At 48.7% G+C, this 23,816-nt stretch overlaps 1 protein-coding gene and 1 non-coding gene across 2 annotated transcripts in view; one reads left to right on the top strand and one right to left on the bottom strand.

Annotated features, from left to right (window-relative positions):
- The window catches only part of IGF1R (insulin like growth factor 1 receptor), a 253,534-nt gene that overhangs the window by 194,671 nt on the left and 35,047 nt on the right, over positions 1 to 23,816 (top strand). Inside the window, exons 3-6 of the mRNA XM_033099996.1 lie at positions 7,553 to 7,865; positions 11,612 to 11,760; positions 14,033 to 14,177; positions 21,956 to 22,170. Of these exons, the coding sequence (XP_032955887.1) occupies positions 7,553 to 7,865; positions 11,612 to 11,760; positions 14,033 to 14,177; positions 21,956 to 22,170 (822 nt within the window). The remainder of the gene's footprint in view (positions 1 to 7,552; positions 7,866 to 11,611; positions 11,761 to 14,032; positions 14,178 to 21,955; positions 22,171 to 23,816) is intronic.
- On the bottom strand, positions 18,339 to 18,412 carry TRNAS-ACU (transfer RNA serine (anticodon ACU)). The gene has a single exon. It is a non-coding gene; the product is annotated as a tRNA-Ser (tRNA).

Raw genomic sequence — 23,816 nt, 5'->3', positions numbered from 1 at the left:
CTGCCTTCCGGATAGCACTGCCGTTTATATATAATTGCATTGGTTCCGTAGAATTTTCCCTAAGTTCCATGGCCTGACTTGCTGCTTCACCTTTCAACTTAGCAGTGACCCTTACTGATAAACCTGACAATTTGGGCTGGAAAATGGCCTTGAAGGTTCTATTTGCTATAAGTCACTAAATAAAGAAGACTTCGTGGGCACAGGTTATGTCCTTAATATCACCTGGATGCTGGACCTTTTTCCAGAGTGTCACGTTCCGTGGGTTTGGTCTAAGTGCTACACTTCAGGGAGGGGAAAGGGGTGCCCGGACTTGTGATTTCCTTTTTTATTGATGGGTGTAGGCTTACAAAGAAAAGTGGCACGAGAAGAACTCCCTCGTCCTCTCCTTGTAGCTAGCAGAGACAGGCTGAAACATCATGCCACCGTCGGAACACAGTGGGTGAAGAGGCTGCGACGGAGAGCCAGAGCTGAGTCTGACGCCCAGGTTTACTGCTTAACCATTGTTTCCTCGGACAGTTCATAGCCCTGGACAATGATTAAATCTCTGTGCCTCTATTTGGGCATCTGCAAATGCGGACATGATACAGACCCCATGTTGTTGTTAGGAAGTTAAGTAATGTATATAAGATGGAAAGTGCTCAGTGATTATTAACTTTGCTAATAAAAAATCCTGTTTTCAGACTCAAGTTGCATTCATACAGGAGAGACTCAACCGGTAATGGCGACAAAGAAGGCTGGAATTTGAGGCAATTAGAAGCTCTGAATGCGCTAGCTCAGTGGGATGACCATATTTATTTTGAAGATCCTTCAGGGAGACACCCCCCACCTTCGTCGAGGAAGACCACCGCTGGTCTCTCAGTCCCCTCGTATGCCACACTGTGGTTTGCGGACAGGCAGGTATGAAGGAGCCGTGGTTTTCGTGCAAGTTACATGAGCTGTGACTGAGTGAGGCATTTGGACGGAGGCCAGGGTTGCCGTCTTGGACTATCGAGCCTGAGTACTTGAACGTCTGAGCTGCACAAGAAAGCAGCCACGGCTCCTGAGTACCAGACGCCGGAAGGAGGCCCGGGAGAGCACACTATAGAAAGTGCGTTCTCGAGGGGTGGAAAGAAGAGCTCTGGCGGTCAGAGAAGCCCTTTCTCTAAGCTAATGAACCCCCTTCAACATTGCTTGAAGGCTCAGCTGGGTTTTTGTAGAGAAGTGTCTTGGACAGGCATGAGATACTTCCTTTCAACTCTAAGAATCTGGGGTTTGATGAAAAGGAGAAAGAAAAGCATGATCACTCGTTGCTTATGCGCTGGAGGCAGATCTAATGGTCCCGGGAGCTTCCTGCAGGAGGCTAGGGCCTGTTCTGGCATGTTCTAAAGCCGTCCTGCCGCCCAGGGTCACCTCAGCCGGAGTGGAAGGTGGGAGATGACAATTGACGGAGGGGAGTGATGAACAGTGAAAGTAGGAAACTCTTGCCCCCTCTCCATGCGCCCCAACCTATCAGAAAGTTCCGGTGTTAACATGAGAATACCTTGTCTAGGGGCCTTCTGTTAGGAAGGAAGTTTACTCAAAACTGAGTCTTGAAACCCCTCCAAGGCTGCAAGGAAGGAGCTGCTTCCCACACCCTGAACTTGGGAGGAAGCGAGAGCTTTCAGGCGACTTTCAAAAACTCCCAGGCTCACAGGTTCCCAAACCATGGCCCACTCCTCTTACTGACCAGCCTTTCTGTGGGCATCTAGAATTCCGTTCCAGTTCCTTCTGGGTGCTTCTGGGTGCATTCCCGAACCTCTAGTTCTCCTGATGACTTTTCATTGACACACTGAATACTTTGGGTTCCAACAGAGGAACTGCAGTATCTTTGGATGTTAAAATTAAAATGTATCTTCTCTGGCTACTAAAGGCAGAATGTTTTGTCCAGCTCAGGAGGTATTTGCTTTTGTCATTGAGAAGAGAAACATTGTTGCACATGTGATTTCATTTTGTGAACATTTATGATATGTTTATGCCATTTGAACTTTCTTTCGCCATGCTGCACGCATTGGGCATAATGGCTACTGTTTGTTTGGAAGTTGTTTTAAAACTTCACCTGGGATTTCTAGACAGTAGTTCTGGGCAGTTTTCTATTAACCGTTGGTCAGGATGTCAAGAAACTTGACGTTGCTTCTTGTCTTCCTTTTGAGAAAATTGTGCGTTACTGTGTGTGTTTGTGTGTACACGCACGCTCACACATAATTGTACCAGGTTTATTGCCCTTTTATTTCATGGGCCTAAACATTCTCATATAAGCCTGCTCGTCCGTCCTGGCTGACTTACTTCGGGAACTCCACACTGATAAGCTGTGGTAAAACATAGCAGCTCTGCCCTAGTCTGAGAAGCTTTGGGTGCCCTTCCCCACTCTGCCTCCTTGGCCTGATGTCTGCTCTTGGGCTGATTGGGTCGGGGACAGTATGTGCGTGAGGACAGAAGGGAGGGCAGATTGAACATTATTTCACCGAGTGGGAGCACTCGGGGCTGGTCGTGGGCTCCCTGGCCTGAGCTCCTCTGTGGTTGGCTCCTGGAGAGGGGATACCCTTTCTGTCCAAACTGGAACGTGCGACCCTGTGGCGGGAAGTTCATGGTTCATTGGCCTGGCCTCCTGAGCTGGAAAGGCCATGGTTCATTGGCCATGGACCTCCAGAGGCAACAAGTCATGGAGACCTCAGCAGCAGCCCGCGACCGGGACTCTCTTTATTCCCTCACTCCGGTTGATGTGATAACCAAAGAGAAAGCAGGGGCGCCCAACCTTGGTCGAGCTCTTTGTCTTTAGGTCTTTGGTACCATGTATGTGAGGCTTAGAAGAAACATTCCACAAAAACATGACCAGCATTACTTCTCTTTGAACTTTGTGTGTCTCTTAAGGAGGGTCCTCTCGGCATCCCTCAAACCTCCCTCCCCCCACGGGCAGCCCCCTTTCGCTCTGTCTGCTGACCACACCCCGTGACACTGCCAGCTCAGCCCCCTAGTTGCCACCATGCTGCTTCACGCTGGGCATTTCCGTTTTTCTTCCATTTGGAGGTGTACACAAAAGCAGCACATCTCAGACTGACCTGATCTTCCTTGACCCCTCCCAGAAACCTTTTCTGCCACACTTTCCACACCTTCTTCCAACTTCTCCAGATGCATCTTGAATCTGCCCACTTGCCCCATTTGCACCACGGCCCCCCTGACCTGGGCCACCATCCCGGCTCACAGAGATGGCTACGGTGGCCCAGGGCCACCCTGCCCTTCCGTTTTCCACTCAGCAGCCAGAGTGATCCTTCGAAAATGCACACCGGCTCACATGACGCCCTGCTTGGAATCTTTAAATAGCATCCCTTTCCTCTTCAGAGTAATCCAAAGTCCTATTTGTGGGTGAAAAGGCCCTTGTTGCCTCCCTATACCTTGGCTTTCACTGTCTTTACTCCCACCCCCCCGACCCCCTCCAGTCCCCCAAGCCTCAGTCATGCAGCCTTGCCCAGTCAGGTTCTCTCTGCCTGCTCTCCCCATTCCTCAGCCCTGCCGACTTCCCCCTGCACCTGCTGGCTCCTATTGGCTTTTCAAGCTGTAGCCTGGTAGTCCTTTCCCCTGGAAAGGAAAGCCCTCCTTGCTGGGCTTTGCTGGCTCCTCTCAGCACTGCCACTGCTCGTCCTCCGGGTGGGGCCCCTGGGAGCGCTGGGTGGCCTTGTACCTTCCTCTCCGCAGGATGTAGCCTAGGGCCTGACCGAAAAGGCTGACGGATGTAACAGTCCAAAGGAGCCTTTCTCACTCCCGCACCCGTGGCTAAGTGCCCTCTGGGGGGCAATGCCAACAACCTTGGGTGCACCTGGGTGTTGAGCTGCCCCAGGTGGGGTCCCTCCCCTCCACTCCCCTCACCTCTCACTGATGGAGTCCACTCCTTTCCTGGCAAAGCAAGAAAACGGTAAAACTTCTCTGGCCCCCGTATCTACCTCCCTGATGCACTTTGGAAGCTGAAGTACACTTTCCTAGCAGTAAGAGCTGCTCAGTTCACCTTTTTGCATAATGATGTGTGCCAATTAGAAAAGGCGTCCCTCTTTTTATATGGAACAATGTGGTGTCACTTAGGGTGACCCAGAAATAACCAAGATGTCCTGAAACTAGTCTGGATTTTGACTCAGAAGTTTGACCTCATTTGAACATCTGTGAACTAGTTCTGTCCTTCAGAAATCATTTGGGATACAATTATTTGCATTTAAAAAAATTATGTGGCGAAGTGGTCCCCCTGTCCATTTTGTGTTCTTTTGTGAAGATGTAGAATTCTCCATCTTCCCTTCCAGCAAAGCACTGTATCATATGCTTTTGAATATGGTTTCACCGAAGTAAAGATTGTTAAAGAACTTAACTGGCGAGAACAAAAACAAATGTTTTTTTTAAAACCTGAGAAAGAATTTAATAAATGCAAGGGTTCCGGAGAGGGAGAGAGTTAAAGGCTGATATATGTGAGTATTTTTTTTCTGTCCCCCAAAATGAAGAGAATGAGCTTTTATGTAACTGTGACCCCCCCAACCAATCCTCTTGGTAGTAGACATGGGACATGTCGTTTGCTTTTCCGTCTGTATAGACAGCCTTGTTTTCATTATTGGTCGTCGTAAGAATTCCAGTGAACAGGAAGATTTCACAGGCAAAATCAATTTACCTTTGTCCCTGTATATTTGTTAGCTTACAGCAGCTTCCATTTTCTTTTTCTTTTTAAAAGCAGAAATGCCTTTCATCCTGCCAGGTACCGTCCTTGTTCATGGAAGCCAGGGAAGAGGTTCCCTTCGTTTCTCCCACAGCTCCGTAATTGGAAATTTGGTAACGGTACTAAATTTAAAGTTTTGGCATTCACGTGGAGCAGCCATCCATCTGCTGGCGAGACACACTGCCCGGGGCTTTTCAAGAAATCCCTTAATAGTCCTGAACACTAATAATATTTATATACATTGCGATGAGACAAAATTTACAGCAGGCTTCTGGGGCTGGCTCCAGGACTCGCTAATCCCCCGGACTTCCACGCATTCTCCTGCCCGCCGTCCAGAATTCTCTCAAATTGTGCCGCAGCCCAGAGCACACCGGCTTCCATCCCTGGAGTGGCCTCTTATTTACAGAGTTTGTGTTTTAGCAAACAGGTCACCTGTCCTTTCTCCTTCTGTCCTCAGCCCCTTTTATTCCCCCCCGGAGTATTTGATAATACGTGCACAGTTTGCATCAGGTGACGTAAAGGAACCCCCTGAGTTGGGATCCCTTTAAGAGGAATTATTTTGAGTCCTACAGAAGATGACTTTTTCTAATCGAAGCTTGACTGACATTCCTTCCGAGGTAGGTCCCGTCGCAGACACAAAACCCTAGTTTCCCGGCCACACTGTGTGCCGGCCTATAACACACCCCTTTGGGGAGTGTCAGTCTCCAGAGTCCGGTGGAATGGGGACTGGAATGCAGAATATATCTGCAGACACTTTGTCACGTATTTGTTTGTTTGTTTTTCTCATACTGCAAATGCCCAGCGTTTGTATCTGGGTATAACTGATTTCAAGCAAGTCCACCGTGACGGTTTTGGTTTTTTTCCCCTGTTCTTTTAAATGCTCTTGAGTGTTTAGTCCTACATTTATGTGGTAGTAGTGTCTGCTTTCCATCAATTTCGATAGCATTTTATTTAAGTTGTAAGTGAGGTGTGGGGGGATTGTTGCAAGTAGATATTGGTCCGATTTAGTCTTCGTGATGCTCTGCCAAAGGATGATTTCAAAGGAGAAAGTTGTAACATTTTTGTAAGCTTGACAGTATCATGAGAACTTGTCTCATTTCTTCAGAAGTGACAGTTTTGCTTTGAGGGTCTTGGTATCTGTTTTTAGTTATTTTTATTTTTTCAGTTGCAGCTGGCATGTAGTATGTTAGTCTCGGGTATACAACACAGTGATTAGACATTTATATACCTTATGAAGTTTTCACCCCAATAAGTCTAGTGCCCACCTGGTCCCATATATAGTTACTACAATAGTATTGACTGTATTTCCTGTGCTGTATTTGATATCCTCATGACTATTTTTATAACTGGCAATTTGTACTTCTGTTTTAAATTCACCTGTTTGCGGTGAAACAGAAACAGAATCTCCCGGACACAGCTGGTGTGAGTGTAAATTGGTTCAAACTTCCCAGAGGTCAGTTTGACTTGGCAAGGTCAGTTCTGGAAATGAATTCTTATGAAATAATTAAGGATCCTCATGAAAATTGCATATAAAATATTGGGAGTAAGTGAAATGTCTAATAGAAGAAGACTGGTTGTAACTTACCAAACACTGTGCTATGGGAGGCAATGTAGCTGTTAAAGGATTGACAAAGTCACCAGTTATTATACGAAAAAATGCTTTTAGAGTGGCATGATTCTTTTTTTTGTTATATAGATATTTATATGTACGTGCCCATGTATAGGAAAGGATCTGGAAAGATCCACATGAAGGTATTGATAAGGGATCAGTGGGTTAAGTGCTCTACATTTTGTCTTATCTGTGAGCTCTGATTTTTTTTTTTTTAGCATGTCTTGTTATTATAAGAACAAATAGAATCTTCACTAAATGCGCATCAGAATCAATTGTGTGTGTGTGTGTGTGTGTGTGTGTGTGTGTGTGTAATTTTGTGTTGTTTTCCAACTCAGAGGAAAAGTAGGGAATGTATAATGCAAATCAGATTTTACATTTTGTGGATTTACACTTTATTTGCTAGTGAGGTTCCCAGCCCCCGAGTGTGATCCTTACGGCACCGTTACGGAAGTAAACACCAGCTGATCTATTTGGGATGTGAATTGCGGATCTCTTGTTTTTAGACACTGCTTTCGCTTACCTGTGGCACAGAGGGGCAAAGGGAGATGGTTTCTGATATCCTGTGGTCCCCTCGGCTCAGAGACTCTACCTACCCATCCGTTTTCTTGTATTTGAGAATAACCATCAGACACGAGGGCTTCTCAGTGATATAATAGCTTAGGATGCATGAGTAAGTGGATATCATCCCTTTTGTGGGGTAAGAACTTTCCCAAAGCATTTTGTAAATGTGAGTGGTGTCCTCTTTACTATATTCCAGTTCAGTTGTTTTTCAAATCGTCCAGTATCTATTCACACCCCAGGGCTTTTCAAGATACTTTCAGTCAGGTGCCCGTTCAAGATGCAGAAGGAGGGGGGCGTAGTGCCTTTTAAAGTCACGCTAAGCCGGCCCGCATGCTCCTCGGCGGCCTTAAGGTGGGTGTGAGTACCCGTGTGATAGAGAAGGAAAGAAAGGATCAATAGCGAGTACACGGGAGAGGCGGGACTTCACACCAGGCTCTGCTTGCTGGAACTTGGAGTGTGGTCTGTCATAGCACTGTCACTGCACAGTTAACGTGGGATGCAGAGCCCTGTGATTTTCCGCGTGGGGACTTCACGAGTGATCCATTGGTTTGGTGGTGGGCCGTGGAGCCATCTGGTGCTGGGGGGAGGGAATGACCGCGTGGAATGCTGGCCAGGCCCGGAGGAGGCCATCCGGCCCCAGCCCGTCTAACCGCCCTGTGCCCTCTGCCCCACAGTGTGCCCGAGCGCGTGCGGGAAGCGGGCGTGCACCGAGAACAACGAGTGCTGCCACCCCGAGTGCCTGGGCAGCTGCAGCGCGCCGGACGACGACGCGGCCTGCGTGGCCTGCCGCCACTATTACTACGCCGGCGTCTGCGTGCCCAGCTGCCCGCCCAACACCTACCGCTTCGAGGGCTGGCGCTGCGTGGACCGCGACTTCTGCGCCAACATCCCCAACGCCGAGAGCAGCGACACCGAGGGCTTTGTGATCCACGACGGCGAGTGCATGCAGGAGTGCCCCTCGGGCTACATCCGCAACGGCAGCCAGAGGTCAGTCCCGTGGCCTGGCGGTCACAGCCCCCCAGGGGACAGAAGGTGGGCTCTGTCATTTGTCCCGGCTGGGTGGGGCCCTGAGGAGCTTGAGGGAGATGAGTCCCCTGGAGAGGGCTGGCCCAACGTGCATTGTTTGTGAGATTCTAGGAGCAGTGGACAGCGTTTGCCAGGCTGCCCTCCAAGCAGCGCAGACCGTGGATGTAGGTTTTCCCAGCCCTACACAACCCTCACCCAGAGAAGGCTTTGGGGGTGCAAGAGGAAGGCAGGACCAGCCCCACCAGCACCCTTGAAGCAGCGAACAGGCCTAAAATCTCTACAGCACGAGCCGGCTTCCTGAGCCTGACCTCGCAGCCACTAGGAGCAAGCCATAGCTTAAAAGAAAATCCGTTTCCCTTCCACACCCTCGCCTTTCTCTCACCCCCTCCACCTTCGCCATCCCTCGGTTTTTCTCTGTGTCCCTCATTTTTCTTCCAAAATTGGGATGCAAACACGTCCTTTGTAGCAACAGGCATCCCTCTTGTGCGGGCCTTCTGGACTTCTAGAAAATTGCTGTTGATTTAGCTTTAAAAAAAGAAAAAGCAATGCTAGCGTTGTTACAACATACAGCACCCTAGAAGCAAAAAAGACGGGGAGTCTGGGGGTTGCTGTTCTCTCCTCCGAAGCAGAGCCCAGAAGTCGCAGTTTGAAAGGGTTCAGTTGTCACAGGGCTCCTTCATGATTACCAGCAGGGGACCCTTACGTTCCTGGGTGTTTCAGAAGCATCCTGTACACACACAGCCATTAGGAAAGTCAACATTCATTCTGAATGTGCTGTGAAACTTCCCTGCGTTTCCCGCAGCCTGCTTCTGTGCGCTGCTTTCAGCAAGCCTTTGTAAAGAGCGGTTCTGTCTTCTGTGGAATATCTGGAGGTGTAGCTCATCCCGTAGGCTTCACTTCAAACCAAAGAGAAAACACACACGACTTCCTAGTATTGGATGGAGAACGCTTTCCTGCTGCTGTAATTTCTATAACCATTAGAATAGTACGGTTTATTCTAAATACAATAACATGATACGTGTGCCGAGACTCCAGTGACCTGTAAAGAATACATATTCCACCCCAATAAGGCCACCACACTTTCCTGACATTTTATTAGCAGGTTCAGAATGTAAAAGGGCTTTTTACCAGTGCCCTGGGCAGTGTCTGGAACCCAGACGAGGCTCAGCCACAGTTCGTCCTGGGGGGTGGGACAGAGATGGGGCAGCTGGTTCATGACCGGCAGGGGGGCGGGGAGGTAATACCATCCTGTGGCTACATTGTCCTGTGACATAGGAGAAAGCTGGGGGCACTGTGCATTTTGGCCGTGTTTCTCCTGCTGCAGTGCAGTCTTCAGAGAACTGAGCCATTGTTTTCCCGCTCATTCTTACCTGTTCAAAGCTACAGGTATATGTACCTTTTCCATTTTAGAAGAAAATGCCATCAAGAAAGAATAAAACCCCCTCTCCACCTTTAAGGGCTGTTTGGCACTTAGTTTGAAATATTTATTTTTTTAATACTGTTTATACTCTCTCTACCAGAACGGATTCGAGGAAGCTGAATCTGTAAACATATGATCGGAGCTCTTCCTTAGGAAAACATGTTTAAAGTGATAGATGGTTCCTAGACGTTTTTGTCTTCCAAAAACATTTATTTACTTATTTATTATTTTTTATCTTAAAATTTTTTTTGCAATTCACACTTGGTACACAATAGCCTAGACATTTTAGCAAAAGTGTTTGGTTCAGAAATTACTGTTTGAATGCAATATTGCGGGGGACGAAACAGACCATGTGACCTAGAATTTTCGCTCCTGGACATTTTCCCAGAGAAATGAAAAGGTACGTGCGCACAAAAACACGTGCGCAGTTGTTCGTAGCAGCTTTGTTTGTAATGGCCCCACACTGGAAACCGCTCAGATATCCCACAGCAGGTAAATGGCTAAGCAAACTGGTACATCCACACCAGGAAATATTATGCAGCAATAGAAAGGAGCAAACTATGGAAATACACAACTTGGATGGATCTCAAGGACATGGAGCTAACGTCAGAAGGTCACGTACTGTGTAATTCCATGTATCTGCCATTCTCGAAATGGCAGGATTGCAGAGATGGAGACCAGAGTGGTCGTTGCCAGGAAGGAGTTAGGAAAATGGTGGCCGGTAACTATGTGGGTGATCGGTGTGGACTCTTTCGGGATCTTGACTTCGTTGGTAACTACACAAGTGATAAGGCGGCGTAGAATGACAGACAGACATTGTACCAGTGTCCATTTCCTGGTTGTGATTTTGTATCATCATTATGAAAGATGTCACCACTGAGGGAAACCGGATGAAGGGCGCATGGAACCCTTCTGTACTCTTTGCTCCTTTCTGGGAATCTGTAATTGTTTCAAAATAAAAAGTTCTTAAGAGGGAGGGTGGGGACCAGATACGGTATCAGATACGGTATGTAGGTAAGTTAGAAGCAAAATAAGACCAACGGAAAGGGCTGAAGGAAGGTTACTACCCACGCCAGCAAGGAGAACATCCGGTGTGATGTTGGAGGAAAGACAAATCCCCTCTCCTGTGGTTGGGCCAGTTCCTTTGAAAACCTTGCTTTCCGCTCTCCCGACATAAAATAGGAAAATACCAGGGAAGTTTTGTTCACCTATACAGAATACAACCTGCATCTTTGTCTTGGATATGCGGTAAAGTGCCAGGGCAGGGGGGCAGAGTTTAATGAAAAAGCTGTAACTTAGAGTTTTTCTTTTTCTTTTTTTGAATTTTTTTTTCCTTCATGAAGTTTCAAAGATTGTTCAAGAACAATAATATAAATGTAATGACTCTCTAACTACCATCCTATTATTTATACACCCTATAATGGTGTGTCATTCATTTTGTTTGGAAATCAACCCAAATTTGGATCAATGCTCTGCGGTTCAGCAGCTGGGTCACCAGTTTGCTCACTGTTTCCTAAATAATGGTAGGTAAGCAGGGAACGTGCCAGCCTCACTCCCTCGTCCCTGCCGCTCGGCGGTTTGTGGCATGTTCAGGAGAGCATTTGAAACAGGAGCTGATTACAAAGTAATGGAACGTCCCTGCTTTTATTGTGCATGCAGCGAAAACAGCATTTGGATCAATTTAGAGTTTCTGCGTAACACTGTCAAGAAATAATGTCAGTTACGCTTTAGCAAGAAAAGAATGGATCTGAGTTGTAAGCACATGCCTTTCAGAATCCCTCACTGGGCTTTGCTGGGGTGCTGGCGGCGGGCGTGCGACTCCTGTGCATGGCAGAGACACTGCTGTCCGTTTGCCCCCGTCCAGCCTCCCAGCAGCGTCTCCAGGGTGTGTGGGGCAGGAGCCACGGCCGCAGGGAGCAGCCTTGTTCTCCGTCGCCACCATCGCTTCCTCTCTGCGAGGCTGTGTCTCCCACATGGGACCAGCTGGCTCACCAGTCGACAGCCTATAATCCACACATGCCTCAAAGAGGCAGCGTGTAGTTTGTCTGCAAACAAGCAGCACGCTTTTCCCTCCTAGGCACTTTGTCCTTTGGTTGGCAATCTGAGTGGCTGGCCCTGGGTGGGCTTGGGGACAAGTGATGACGTGACCCCTCGAAGGCTTCATGGTTTTTATAATGTGTGCTGTCAAAACAACCAGAATCCAAACACATCCTTCTTCTGATTTTTTTTGCAATGCAAGGAGACACCCTGACCTCTGTGTTTGCGGTTGGTTCTTTATCTTCCACAGCATGTACTGCATCCCTTGCGAAGGCCCTTGTCCCAAGGTCTGTGAGGAAGAAAAGAAAACGAAGACCATTGATTCGGTCACTTCTGCTCAGATGCTGCAAGGATGTACCATCTTCAAAGGCAACCTCCTTATTAACATCCGCCGCGGCAGTAAGTACCCACTGCCTAGAAGGGATGGCTGGGTCTCCTGGTTTTCTTAGGTTGATGCTTTTCCTATTCGTCCATGACTCACAACTCAAATGTGGGCCGAGGAAAACAACATGGCGTGTCAGCCTTATGCTTGACACCTCTTCTTTGAGTCCCCCTTAGAGAGCAAAAAACAGATCGAAAGGCAGTCTGTGTGTCAGCCGGTGGCATGTTTCTTCCTGCAAAGGGTCAGCCCTCATCTTTCCGTGAGTCGCCTCTTACGCGGGAGAGGCAGGTCCCAACACACATACACTCCAGAAGAGACGATGGATCAGAGGTATGACTCAGCAGTCTCCGGAGCGAGCCAAAGCCACGCAGCTTTCAATCTAGAGCTTTGGGTCCGTGGATCTGTGGAGGAGCCTGGGCAAAGGGAATAGTTCATGATATCACTTTCAAATTTGATGAAGTCCCAAAGCGTGGTTGATCTCTGAATCTCCTTCTGAGAGCCAAAAGGATTTAAGCGTGTGTCATCATGTATTTCAAGTTTCAGTGTCACCCCTGTGGGATGACCGTCATTTGTGGTAGACGGCGTTCCAGGTGATGGCATTTGTGCAAAGCAGTTCCCATTGACTTGCTCTGTGATATTTTCGCTTCTGGTCTTTAATGGACAAGGGCTTATAGTAATGATGTCTTAAATGGTCCATCCCGGGACCACTTGGTACCTACCGATGGTTTCCTAAGCTACAATAAGTATAGTAAGGAGACCTTGAGGTTCAAAGGAATTTTTTTTCCTCCTAAATCCTTTTATGAAGAAATTGTTTCTACAGTTGGAAGGGGGAAAAAATGGCTAATTTGTTTATTCTGTGAATTTACTTTTCCTTAATACTATTTGTTAAAGGAGTTATGGTACAGAGATGGCAGGAGCACATTTTTGCTTAGTTCTTTTGAATGTATGGACATCCTTTGCTTTTCTCGTTTTCCAGCGTTTCACAACAGAGATTGCTTTGTTCCCACACAGCTAGAATTTTCTTACCCTCATGGTACTTCTAAAGTTTTATTCTTTTTACTCTTTCTAGATCTCTTAATTTTAAAAAAGATTTCCTTATCCCTAGAATACCCTCATTAAGTGCCTAAACCTGCTTTTTAAAAATGTTCCTAATCCGAAGATAAAAATGTAATCCGTGAACTAAATCCACGGAGAAGTATAACTTGAGAAAGGGTTGGTACATATTGGTGTCTGATGATGAAATGTGTCTTCCAGTGTGTGTCCAAAGCAGGAAATCAATGGGACTTAAAGAGTGATGGGACATCTCGTTCGAAAGGTTTGACTAAAACCCGAGCTTTGACTAAAAGGCCTGCAGCCTGCCCACATTTAAAACCTGGGCTCTTTTCTGTGAATTATCAACTTCAGACAACCTCTAGCCTTTACAACTTGAACTTCTTCTGAATTTCTCTTAGAAAGATATTAAATTGTACATGAAATGTAGAGTCTTGCCCTCCAGGACAGCACCCTTATTTTTTATCAATTCCAAGCAAAATAGGACCTTGGATTAAATAAGTCTTCACAAATCAAACTCTGTACAAACCTCACTCGTCGAACCACACCCCGTTCATTATAGAGCTTTGTTATAATTTCGGTGTAAGTCGAGCTCAAGCTTGTTTTCTGTTTACTCTGAGAAAAAGATAGGCCAAATGAGATGAAAAGGAAGCACACTGTTTACATATATAATGTCATTTTTACATATGTATTAGAAAATATTTTCCCAACTGTGTTCTAGCTATGAAAATAATACTTGGAAAGCTTAGAAAAGCAGGAAGGGATTTTTTAAAAAAAATTACCTGTGGATAGCCATCCTCGATGGAGCGGGGTGTTTTCTCCCAGTCTTAGGACGATGGAATCTTTCACTAGAGGCAGATGGCTGGATGGGTGGACCCAGCCCTGGCTCGAGGCAGCGCCTAACGGTACTCCCTGTTGACAGAGCACGTTAATGGAAAGGTGTTCCCCAGATTGCTGGCCTTTCACTCATTGGCAGTCTGGTTTTTACGATGTGACGCTCTGTTGATCAGCCAGGGAGCTGAAGTCCCCCACCCTCCCCTGTCCTGGGAGAGGTGGTCGGCAGTCTCTTAGGGAAGCAATTGGGGACAAGGGGCGTGGGTCCTGTGCCCGCAGCCTGAGCGTCCCCTCCAAAACAAGAACCACCAGGGCCTGGCGCGCCACACATTTGTGAGAAACCAGGTGCTGGTTGCCCTTCCGCAGAGTGAGCGCTCAGGGTCACCGGGTCCCCTCTTCCTGCAGATAACATCGCCTCGGAACTGGAGAATTTCATGGGACTCATCGAGGTGGTGACGGGCTATGTGAAGATACGCCATTCCCACGCGTTGGTGTCCCTGTCCTTCCTCAAAAACCTCCGCCAGATCTTAGGCGAGGAGCAGCTCGAGGGGTAAGTGCTCCGACGGTGAGAACTGACCCTCTAGTACAAGGTCAGGAGCCTGCTTTTAAAAGTCTGTGTTGCGCAGGTAAGAGCCCTTTCTTGTTCAAAAGGAGAAAGGGAGAAGCAACGGGGAATGCCTGTGCTTCCTGAGGGACGCCCCTGCTGGCGTGGCCTCTCGTGCGTGGAGCCGTTAGCCTCCATCCTTGGGACGTTGCTGTTTTGGAAAACCGTTGTAACCCATCGGTCCAGGGTCATGTGTCCGACTGTGGCTGGAGGAACGGCCCAGCGAGGCAGTTGCTCTTTCTGTCAAGAGCAACGGGAAGGGGTCTGAAGGGTTCGACTCCGTGAAATCATCGCTTGCACCACCCTCGGTCTGTGTCTCAGGGCTGTACTCTGCTCCCTAAAAACACATGCCATCTTTACACATCTATCGGAGCAAAGGACATTTGGAGAGTATGGACAGTTCATTTGTTTTAATGAAATCTTGATTCACAAAATTGCTCTTAGGGATTAACTTACAGGATTTACGCCGTTGATGGGAGTTTTGCCTCCTGCAGACGTGTGCTTTGGGAGAGGGGTTTTAAAATAGCCAGAGGCTTTTCATTGGAGGATAAATAAAAGCTGATGGCTTACTGCAGCCACACTTGCTTTCTAGCCTTTCGTCGGTGTATACCTTTGCATATAGACTTTCCTCTTCACCGGCTCCCTTTTAAATACAGCTCCTGCCAGGCTTTAAGCTAAGGCTTTGAAATTAAAGGAGACATCCATTAATGAGTGAATTCCTTCTAAAGAGAGTTTGGGGAAATAATTTAGGAAAGAAAGGGTGGGAAGGTCGTGGGAAAGGCTGTCCTTGCGGATGGATCTGCCCTAACGATACAATTACCGCAGAAGGGTTTCTTTACAGCAACCCTGCTTTTCTCAGACTAACTCTTGGTCAGTCTGAAATTCTTAGAATTCCATCATCTGATACAGCTAAAGAGAGAGGGCAGCTCTTCATTCCATCCTTGAAAAAAAGCACATGGTCCTCCCCACTGGGAACACGGATCCTTTAGAAAAACGTCTTTCTCCTTTGCAAATCCAAGGAGGCCGCCACTATGTCCAGCCCTGGAGTGGCCCAGGTCCCTTAGGTGGCAAGCTGGGACTCTGCCGTTTGGTGCTTTTCGTTTGTTGTATTCAATTTTAAAGTGAATATTAGCACAGTTTTTTTTTTTTTTTTTTTTTTTTTTTTTTCTGGAATCCCTGGTGTTGGGGAGCATTTTTTCTTCGGCAGATTGGTACCTGCAAGTTTTCCTGCTGCTTAAGGACACACGTTTTCCCCTCAGGCTGAGCACATGGTAGACATAGGTGGGAAAGCCGAGAGGAGAGTTGCATTAATTTTTTATTACGAATTATTACATGATGCGATTACCCTTTAGTTGTGTGTTAACTGAGGGTAGTATGCACTTCCATATAGCCGAAAACCAAAGCCTGGTTTTTATTTGCAAGAATATTTCTGTATGTCTCATTATCTGAAAACTGTATAAAACCTGCAGTCCCAGCGGGACTTTTAAAGGATGCGTGCCATTGCTCAGGTGTGGGGGCACTTCAGAGCTCAGGTACGCTCCGGGTCCCTGCCCTGCCATTAGCGTTTCAGATGACAAGGGAAGGCGGATGGGCTTCAGGTTTTCCCAACCTGCCTCGTAGCCTGAGGATGCTGGGCTGCCAGCCTGTTATCTCTGTGTGCTGTTCGTCGGAGGGTGTCTCTTTAGTGAGGGCATTTGAGAATCAGGCCTCTTTCGGTGGGAGCTGGGTTCTCCCCCCTGCCTTCCACATCCATGACCAAACTTGGGGAGCATGCTTAGTTCTGATGGACTCCCCCACAGCTGTATTTGTATGAAGCCCAAGCAGTAGCAACAATGCAATTCTTTATGTACCCTTTTCAGACTTAGGGACAGAGTTAGGTCCAGGCCTTTCACCCGCTCCCCTCGTCCCTCCCGCAAGACGGAAAGAGTCAGAGAGGGGAAGAGAAGAAAGGCATATGATAACTAGATAAGTACAAAGCAGAACTTGCCAGATGCTACGAGGGGAAGAAAAGGAACGTGCCAAGGGCATGAAAAAGTGTCCGCTATCTGATTGAGAAGAGCAGACAGACAGGCTTCCTAGAAGATGTGGCACTTGAGACGGGCCTCGAAGGGTTTCCGGAAACACTCAGAAAACAGAAAGTGAAGAAAGGCAGTTCAGGATAGGTCGGCAGGAGCAAGGGCAGCAACAAGCTGAGGCATCCTGGGACCTGTTTGCCAGAATGCTGGGGAGGCTGCCGGTGTCAGAATTACATAACGTGTTATGCGCCCAGGTGTGGAGATTATACTTTAGGAAGGCAGTGGGACATAGTCAAGGCTTTTGAGTTAGAGGAGTGTTAGCAGAGCTGTTTGGAAATGACACTTCTGTGTGCTTTTGCTTTAAGCCAAGGTAACTTTATCTCAGTGGCCCCCACATTTTGCTAAGCATTAGACTCATCTATTGATGGTATCAGGCTTTGTAAAAACCCTGCTACTCAAGTTGCACTCTATCCCAATTCAATCAAAATGTTTAGGGGTGGGACCCAGGCATCAGTATTTTTCTAATGATTCCAGGGTGATTTCAGTGTGCAGCAAATATTGGAAACCACTGCTATATCCTGTTACTTCTGGTTCTCATATGCATATCCCCAAAGCACTTAGATTTATTATTATTATTTTTTGTAATGCACATACATGTACAAGAGTTCTATAAAATGGCTAATTTTTAAGCCCTTGAAAAGAAAGAGAATGTTACTGTTATCTGGACAATTCCTTTATCTGGACAACCCTACTTTCTGGTGGCATCAGATAAATAAGGAGTTAAAATGTCAGATTTTTTTTGTGTGTTTTTTTTTTTCACCAAGGAGTGTTGACCTGGAAAGAATAAAAGTAGCTAGAGGTCCTGGGTAATAAGAATTGAAATTCTTGGATGCATTTAGGCACCTCTCCCCTCGAGGTCCCCACCCACCACTTGACTTTGCAACACTTGGTGCTTCATTTTTACCTTTTTGCAACTTTAAGATTAGGTTACAATCGGGCTGCACTTCTCTGGGACTTTTACAAAATACACAGTCAACCATGTAACTCAGCAGTTCCGGGCTCTACCTTGCAGCTCCCCACAAGAAATGAAAACGTGCCCACACAAGACTTGTGTATGAATGTTCACAGCGGTATTATTCATTTTACGCACCCCACCCCATAAAGAAACCCCACTGGAAATAATCCAAATGCCCATCAACAGATGAATGGATAAACAGAATGTGGTACAATGTAATACTACTAAATTATAATGTAACAACACGCAGGAACCTCAGAAACATTAGGCTGAGGGAAAAACAGCCAGGCACAAAAAGACTGAACATTGTATCATTCCATTCATAATGGAGTTTCCAGAAGAGGCAAAACTAGGGACAGAAAGCACATCAGTGATGGCTGGGGGTAGGAGCGGAGACCCACCGGCATGGGCAATGCGGGGACTTTGGCGTCATGGAAATGTTCTAGAACTATACATAGTGGTGATGGACGGACAGCTGTGCAGATTTACTGAAGTTCCTGAAACTTACAATGGGTAATTCGGGGGTAGGTAAATTATACCTCAGTAAAGCTATTTTAAAAAACACTTAACGAGGAAACATTTTCTGAGTATGTTTGGTGCCGAGTGCCATGCGAATGTAAATCCTTGCCCTTGCTGAACCCCCAAGGCTGGTGCGAATGTTGGATTTGGGGGCAACTTGGACGTGGTGCAAAGCAGCCTGTTGCAGATGGGTGGGAGGCAGCGTCTGTGAAAAGGCCAAGTGCTGTCTGTATCCTTTGCAGATGGCTCTGGTCTGCAGATAGCCCCCATGTGCTGGGCTCTGATGCCCTCTAGAGACAGCCGGAAAGAGGCTGAGGTTTCTCCGAGAAACGAAAGAGAATGATCAGTTGTTTTACTGCAGACTTTTTTTTCCCATTTGTCAGCAAGGGCTGAAAAACGGGGGAAGGTCTGTGGTCCCTCCGTAGGGGAGACCCCATCTTCTCTCCCCGGCTGGGAGAAGCCGGATGGATACGTTGCCGGACGTTGTTGTTGCTTAGTAAACCATGGAGGTGTTCCTCGGCCCCTTATCTTTTTTTTTTTTAAGGGCGCAGCTCACAGTGGCCCATGTGGGGATCGAACCAGCAACCTTGGTGTTAGTAGCACCACGCTCTAACCAACTGAGCTAACCGGCCATCCCCACAGCCTCTCATCTTTGGATCCAATGCAGTTCTCTGGCCCCTGGGCTGTCTTCTAAGTACCGTGCACATGCCTTTGCCTTCCTTTGCTTCGGCATCCTTCCTGCCCTGTATGGGAGCAGGCCAGGAGGTGCGGTGTGCTGATTACTCAGAGGTCAGATGGCCCCGAGACGGGAGCCACAGATAAAATAGCTGAGCGTGTAATAGGTGCGAGGCATTTAGAATATCGAGAGCGGTGATACGCAGCTGTCCTCGAGGAGATAACCAACCCCTCCCAACCCTGCCTCGCTCGGTCTGCGTTTGGCCGGCAGGGTCGACCCAAGTTCAGGAACATATACTGCAAGATTGGGAAGGCCTGGAGCCAAGATACAACACAGCTCATCGTCAGGTCAACAGGTCGTGTCATTCACCGTCATTTCATCATAACGGTGCTGAGGTGGGGCGGGAATTTAACTCTTGTTTGTATAAATTGGCCTGCGGGAAAATTGGTTTCGTTAAACGTCCTTTTACTTAAAGTCGCAGACCCTATGAACAACATTACATGAGGACCTTCCGTATCTATAAAACCCAGGCCTCGTGGAGCCTGTGTAAGTTCCATCAGCAAACACATAATTTTTTAAAAATAGTCTTTGCATGTAAAGGCAGTAAGCTTAGGAACAATTAGGAAATCACATTTACTGAGTAATTGACTTAATAGCCATTTCCTCGAGGAAACAATTAAAATCTAAGTGTGTGTGTGTGTCTTCAAGATGTGCAGACCAGCGTCAGCCTCTTACCATCTCTTAATTCTCCTCTAATCATGGGAGGAATTGGGGGGGGGGGGAGCCAGGCCTTAAGCTGGGGTTCGAAAACGAGCGGTATTGACAGGCAGCTCCAGAAAGGTTTGCTGATTATTTTGACAAGGGTTTTATTTTTATTTTCCTGTTGCTTACACAGACTCCGTAATGCCAGGGTTTTATTGATACTGGTGTCCTGGCTCCCGGCCTTCTCAGTGTTGTAAAAAAATGTATTTACTGTAAAAAGATAATCTTGCTTTTCAAAGTGATTAATCACATACACAGAATTTCTCTGTGTCTGCCACTCATTTGTCAGATTCCTGATTTATGAGTCACGCTTCCTCCCATGGGGAGAAGCATGTTTTGTTCAGAAGACGTTTTCGGCGTAGTTCTGTTCCCTGCCAGTGAAGCTGGTTTACTAAAAAGAAGCCTCATCCTGGGTTGAGACAGCAGTTTGACCTGGTTAATTGGCTCTCATTCTCAGCCCGGGGTTTCTGTGCCAACAAGGAAGTTTTGTCCCGTGTGGCCAACTCAGGAACCCGGGAGCAGCCAGACCCATTGGGGTTGGCACTCAGAGCGTGCCAACCTTCAGAACTTCAGAACTTCAAATACCCCATGGGCAAGAAAGGGCTTCAAATAGGAGGCATCTGTGTTCACCTGTGAACCCCTCCTTCAGTTGTGTGACTGCACGAATCCCCTGCCCTGAAGCCCGGCAGTGAAGGAGAGGGCCTGTCCAAAGGGACGGCAGCTGTCACCTTGCCATATCCCAGTGTGTCCCACCTGTGCACACGGCGTATCTTGCGTCTAGATTCATAAGGACGCTATCTTCCATTGGTTTTCCAGCAAATATTAATGTATGTGTTAGGGAGTGGTCTCTGACTGAAAGGAAAGGATTGTTGACTTGCAAGTTTTTGCCACCTGGTTGGTGGCCTCCAGGTGGGTTTATGAGGAGCCTGCTGTGGTTTGAGGGGTGCCGCCTCTGGCCTCACTTGGCCCACGGACCCCCTGTGTGGGCAAGGTTCCCACCCACATCCCCCAGCATGTGTGTGGACGGGGCCCAGTGCTCACGGTGGGGTGGGCTGGCTCCAGGCTGGTGGGACAGACTCCATCTTAGCTCTGGGACTTCTCCTGGGTGTTGGCGTCTTGGGCTTTTCAAACCATCAGGGAGCTCAGATGACACCTGTCCATATGCCTTGTCCGACGAGTGAGTAAACAGGACTACAGAAAGCACTAAGTGCCCTGTTGTGGCCGTGCAGCGCGTTGATGACATTCTGGTCCTGGGTCCCCGTCTCTGAACTCCCCCGTGGATTCCCAGGGAAAGGTCACACCTCTGCTTGGCAGCGCTGTAATCCTAACCTGGGCTTTGCTCTCAGTGCACGAGATGCAGGCTGAGCACTGACCAGGTGGGCAGAGGTCCTGGTGTAGGTGTGAGTGAGAACCGCGCCTGGTACAGAGAGGAACCCCCAGGGCAGGGCAGTGCTGGGGGCTCCTGGCCTGGCTTTGCAAAGAGGGCCGGAGCCTTTCTTCTCTGCTGTTTGTGTGTTGGATCTGGGAGTGGAAGTTAGAAATACGCGTAGCTCAAAGTCTGCACTGGTTCCTACACTCAGTTTTGTATAAAGTGCATGACTGAGCCCAGAAAGAAACTGAGGCTGGGCAGGAACAGCAGGAGAGGGAAGGAGTCGGGGTCCCGGGGGGCGCACAGGCGGCTCTGATGGGCAGCCGGCCTGCCAGCCTGGCTTTCTGAGGGACCCCGAGAGAGAGGCATACCACAGAGATCTTTCTCCAGGTCCCCAAGCTGTAGCGTCCGCTCTCTCCCCTCCCCAGGTATGGCTTTCTTCTGAGGTAGCTGTAGCCAGTGCTGGCTGTCCAGGCGTCTTGCCTTCCGTGGACCGCTGGTCTGCTGCCACCCGCTGGGGACAGGACCCACGTCTGACCTGGTCGGCGTCCGACCTCCAGCCTCTTGCTGGTGTCCAGTATCTGTTAGGCCAGCACTTCCCCAGATGTGGTCCTAGGACCAAAGCGTCCTCACCCTGGGTGCTGGTGAGATGCGCAGATTCTCAGCCCGCCCCACCTGCTGATCAGAACCTCGGGTGGGGCTCAGCGCTCTGCAAACAGGCTTTGTGCTCCCTGAACTGTTGGACCCTGAGTTGCAGTTGCCTGGACGGGTGGGCTGTTTCTCCTTCCCCATCTTCTCCAGGGACTGAAGCTGAGGCTTTGGAACGTGGGGTGCATCTGCACGAGGGAGCAGGCCCAGGGCTGGCCCACCGCCGCGTGTGGCGTGTGTCTCCCTGCCCCATTCTCTCTCCGACCCCATCGGTACCCTGCCGCGGGCGGGGACGGCATCGATCTCAACGGGAATGGCAGACTTTCTAGAGCAGATGTGTAAGCCGTTCCAGTTGAGTAGCAGAGCATATGAGAAACCCGGGGACTGGTTTCCAGCACATCACACATATTCTGCGCTGAGAGAAATAACCAAAGGCGTTTCTGGAGAATGATTGGAGTGACATCCTCCCGCGTGAGAAGCGTTCTTTGTTGGTCATAGCGGTTGTAAAATTAGTGTCTTGTCGATTTCCATATGCTGTCCTTGGAGCCTGCGATGGCCATTGTTAATGGGGACACCGTCGGTAGCTAAGTCCCGTATCAGCAGAGGTGGTGGATTCTGGAGCCATGTGGCAAAGAGGACCTGTGTGGGGGCTGGCAGGCTGGACAGGGCCGTGGGTGGCAACGGGCAGGGATGCTAAAACATGGGTGTTTGTGTTTCTAGGAATTACTCCTTCTACGTCCTTGACAACCAGAACTTGCAGCAGCTGTGGGACTGGGACCACCGCAACCTGACCATCAAGTCCGGGAAAATGTACTTTGCTTTCAACCCCAAATTGTGTGTCTCCGAAATTTACCGCATGGAGGAAGTCACGGGGACCAAAGGCCGCCAGAGCAAAGGGGACATCAACACCAGGAACAACGGAGAGAGAGCCTCCTGTGAGTGGCTGTGGACCCCACTGGTGGCCCCCTCCTCGCTTCCCTTGCTGGGGGGATGGCACGCGGCCTCCTGCACTGGCATTTTGTACATGTATATATACTTCAAAGTCCATGGTGCAGACTTTGAAGTGATCATAGGGCAGATTCATGACCGCTTTACGTTCGTAAATTTCCCTTAGCGTCTGTCGGGACAGGTGCGCTGAGCTTTTATACATAGGCTTTCGCGGATTTTAAAGACGTGCGTACAGAATACAGACGTCAGTGTCTTTCCACGCCCAGGCACACGGTTAGATTATTTTCCAGGCAAGAGCTGGTCCTCCCCAGCCCTGGCAGGCAGGGAGCCCGGCCCTCAGTCGCCCACAGAGTGTCGGGGTGGCCCGAGGGGAGTGGAGGACGCTCAGCCTCAAGGTCCTGTGTCCCTGGCTGGCCTTCTCCGCGCGGCCACACCAACATGAAAACGATGGCGAGACCGGCCTCCCTGAGCTGATGCTGCTTTTCAAGTTTAGGACACTAGGATTCTAACCGTGCACTGTTTATGCCATTTGTACTTTCAGGACTCGGACCTGACACATACAATAGCAGTGTATTTCTTGTCTGACCCTGTATACGACACTGCTTTTACCCAGGTTGTGCTTCGTTTGGCATTATAAACGCAAATTGTCTGTCCACCATCAGCCTTCAATAAGGGAAGGGTGTTAGGGGAAAAAAGAGGAATTTACGTGCCCGAGGGTCGTTTACACACCCACTTGTGCACACACAGCCAGGACGCTGGGCGACAGGGTCAGCACTTGACTTGGACTTGTTTCACTGGTGTCTGGACTTACCTGGTAGATACTCAGCTTGCTGCGGGAGAGTTTTTAGAGCAAAGAAACCCGACGCAGAGCTGGAGAGCACATCTGCAGTGAGCCGCTTCTCCCTCGTCCTCCCCGCCACCGCCCCTGCCTTACTCACAGTGTCAAGAGTATTTTCAGCGCTTTTCTCCTTGCACGCATGTGGCCAGTCTGATCTGTCGGATCACGAAGATAGTAGCCACTTCTTTTCCTTGAAAAACATCATTTGTTCTCTCTACATAACACTTGAGCAGGAACTGCCACATTTTTTCGACCTCACACCTGCTGGCTTTGTCGCGCAGACTTGTGAGCTTGTAGCTGCCCGTAGTGTCCCTGCTTCCCCTGCTGAGGGTGCCGTGGGATGCAGGCAGAAGCGGGAGAAGCGCAGTGTGTAGGGGAGTGTGGGCTCCATGAGGGGAGCAGTCGTCCGTCCATCCCGGGTTCTCATCACATTTGAATCTGGTTGGAGGAACAAGACGGAGGAAGGGCTTACTTCTCACAGAGCCCAGAAGGTTCTGCCAAGTGACATTGCTCTTGTCCATGCTTCCTCCAGTCCCTGTCGTGTGTCAATGGTAGCTGCAGGCCTCCGCACCATTCCTGTGCCCTCTCCTGGTGACACCAAGTACAGACTCAGAGAAGTTGCCCTCGGTGGCACACGTGGCCTGTTGCCTGTCTTGGGTGGCCGCACACGAGCAGGCAGCTATCCACACGTCATCTCTCAGAGAGTCAGGGCAGTTAAAGGTGTACCCTCCCCTTCCCTGACCCTCGGGAGCCCATGGCTTAGGGACCAGCAGAAAGCTAAGGCCACCATGTCTT

This window comes from Rhinolophus ferrumequinum, chromosome 28 (assembly GCF_004115265.2).
Source record: "Rhinolophus ferrumequinum isolate MPI-CBG mRhiFer1 chromosome 28, mRhiFer1_v1.p, whole genome shotgun sequence".
Lineage (NCBI taxonomy): Eukaryota > Metazoa > Chordata > Mammalia > Chiroptera > Rhinolophidae > Rhinolophus > Rhinolophus ferrumequinum.
Note: the sequence above shows the minus strand (reverse complement) of the source record. Positions and strands in the feature narration are given on the sequence as shown.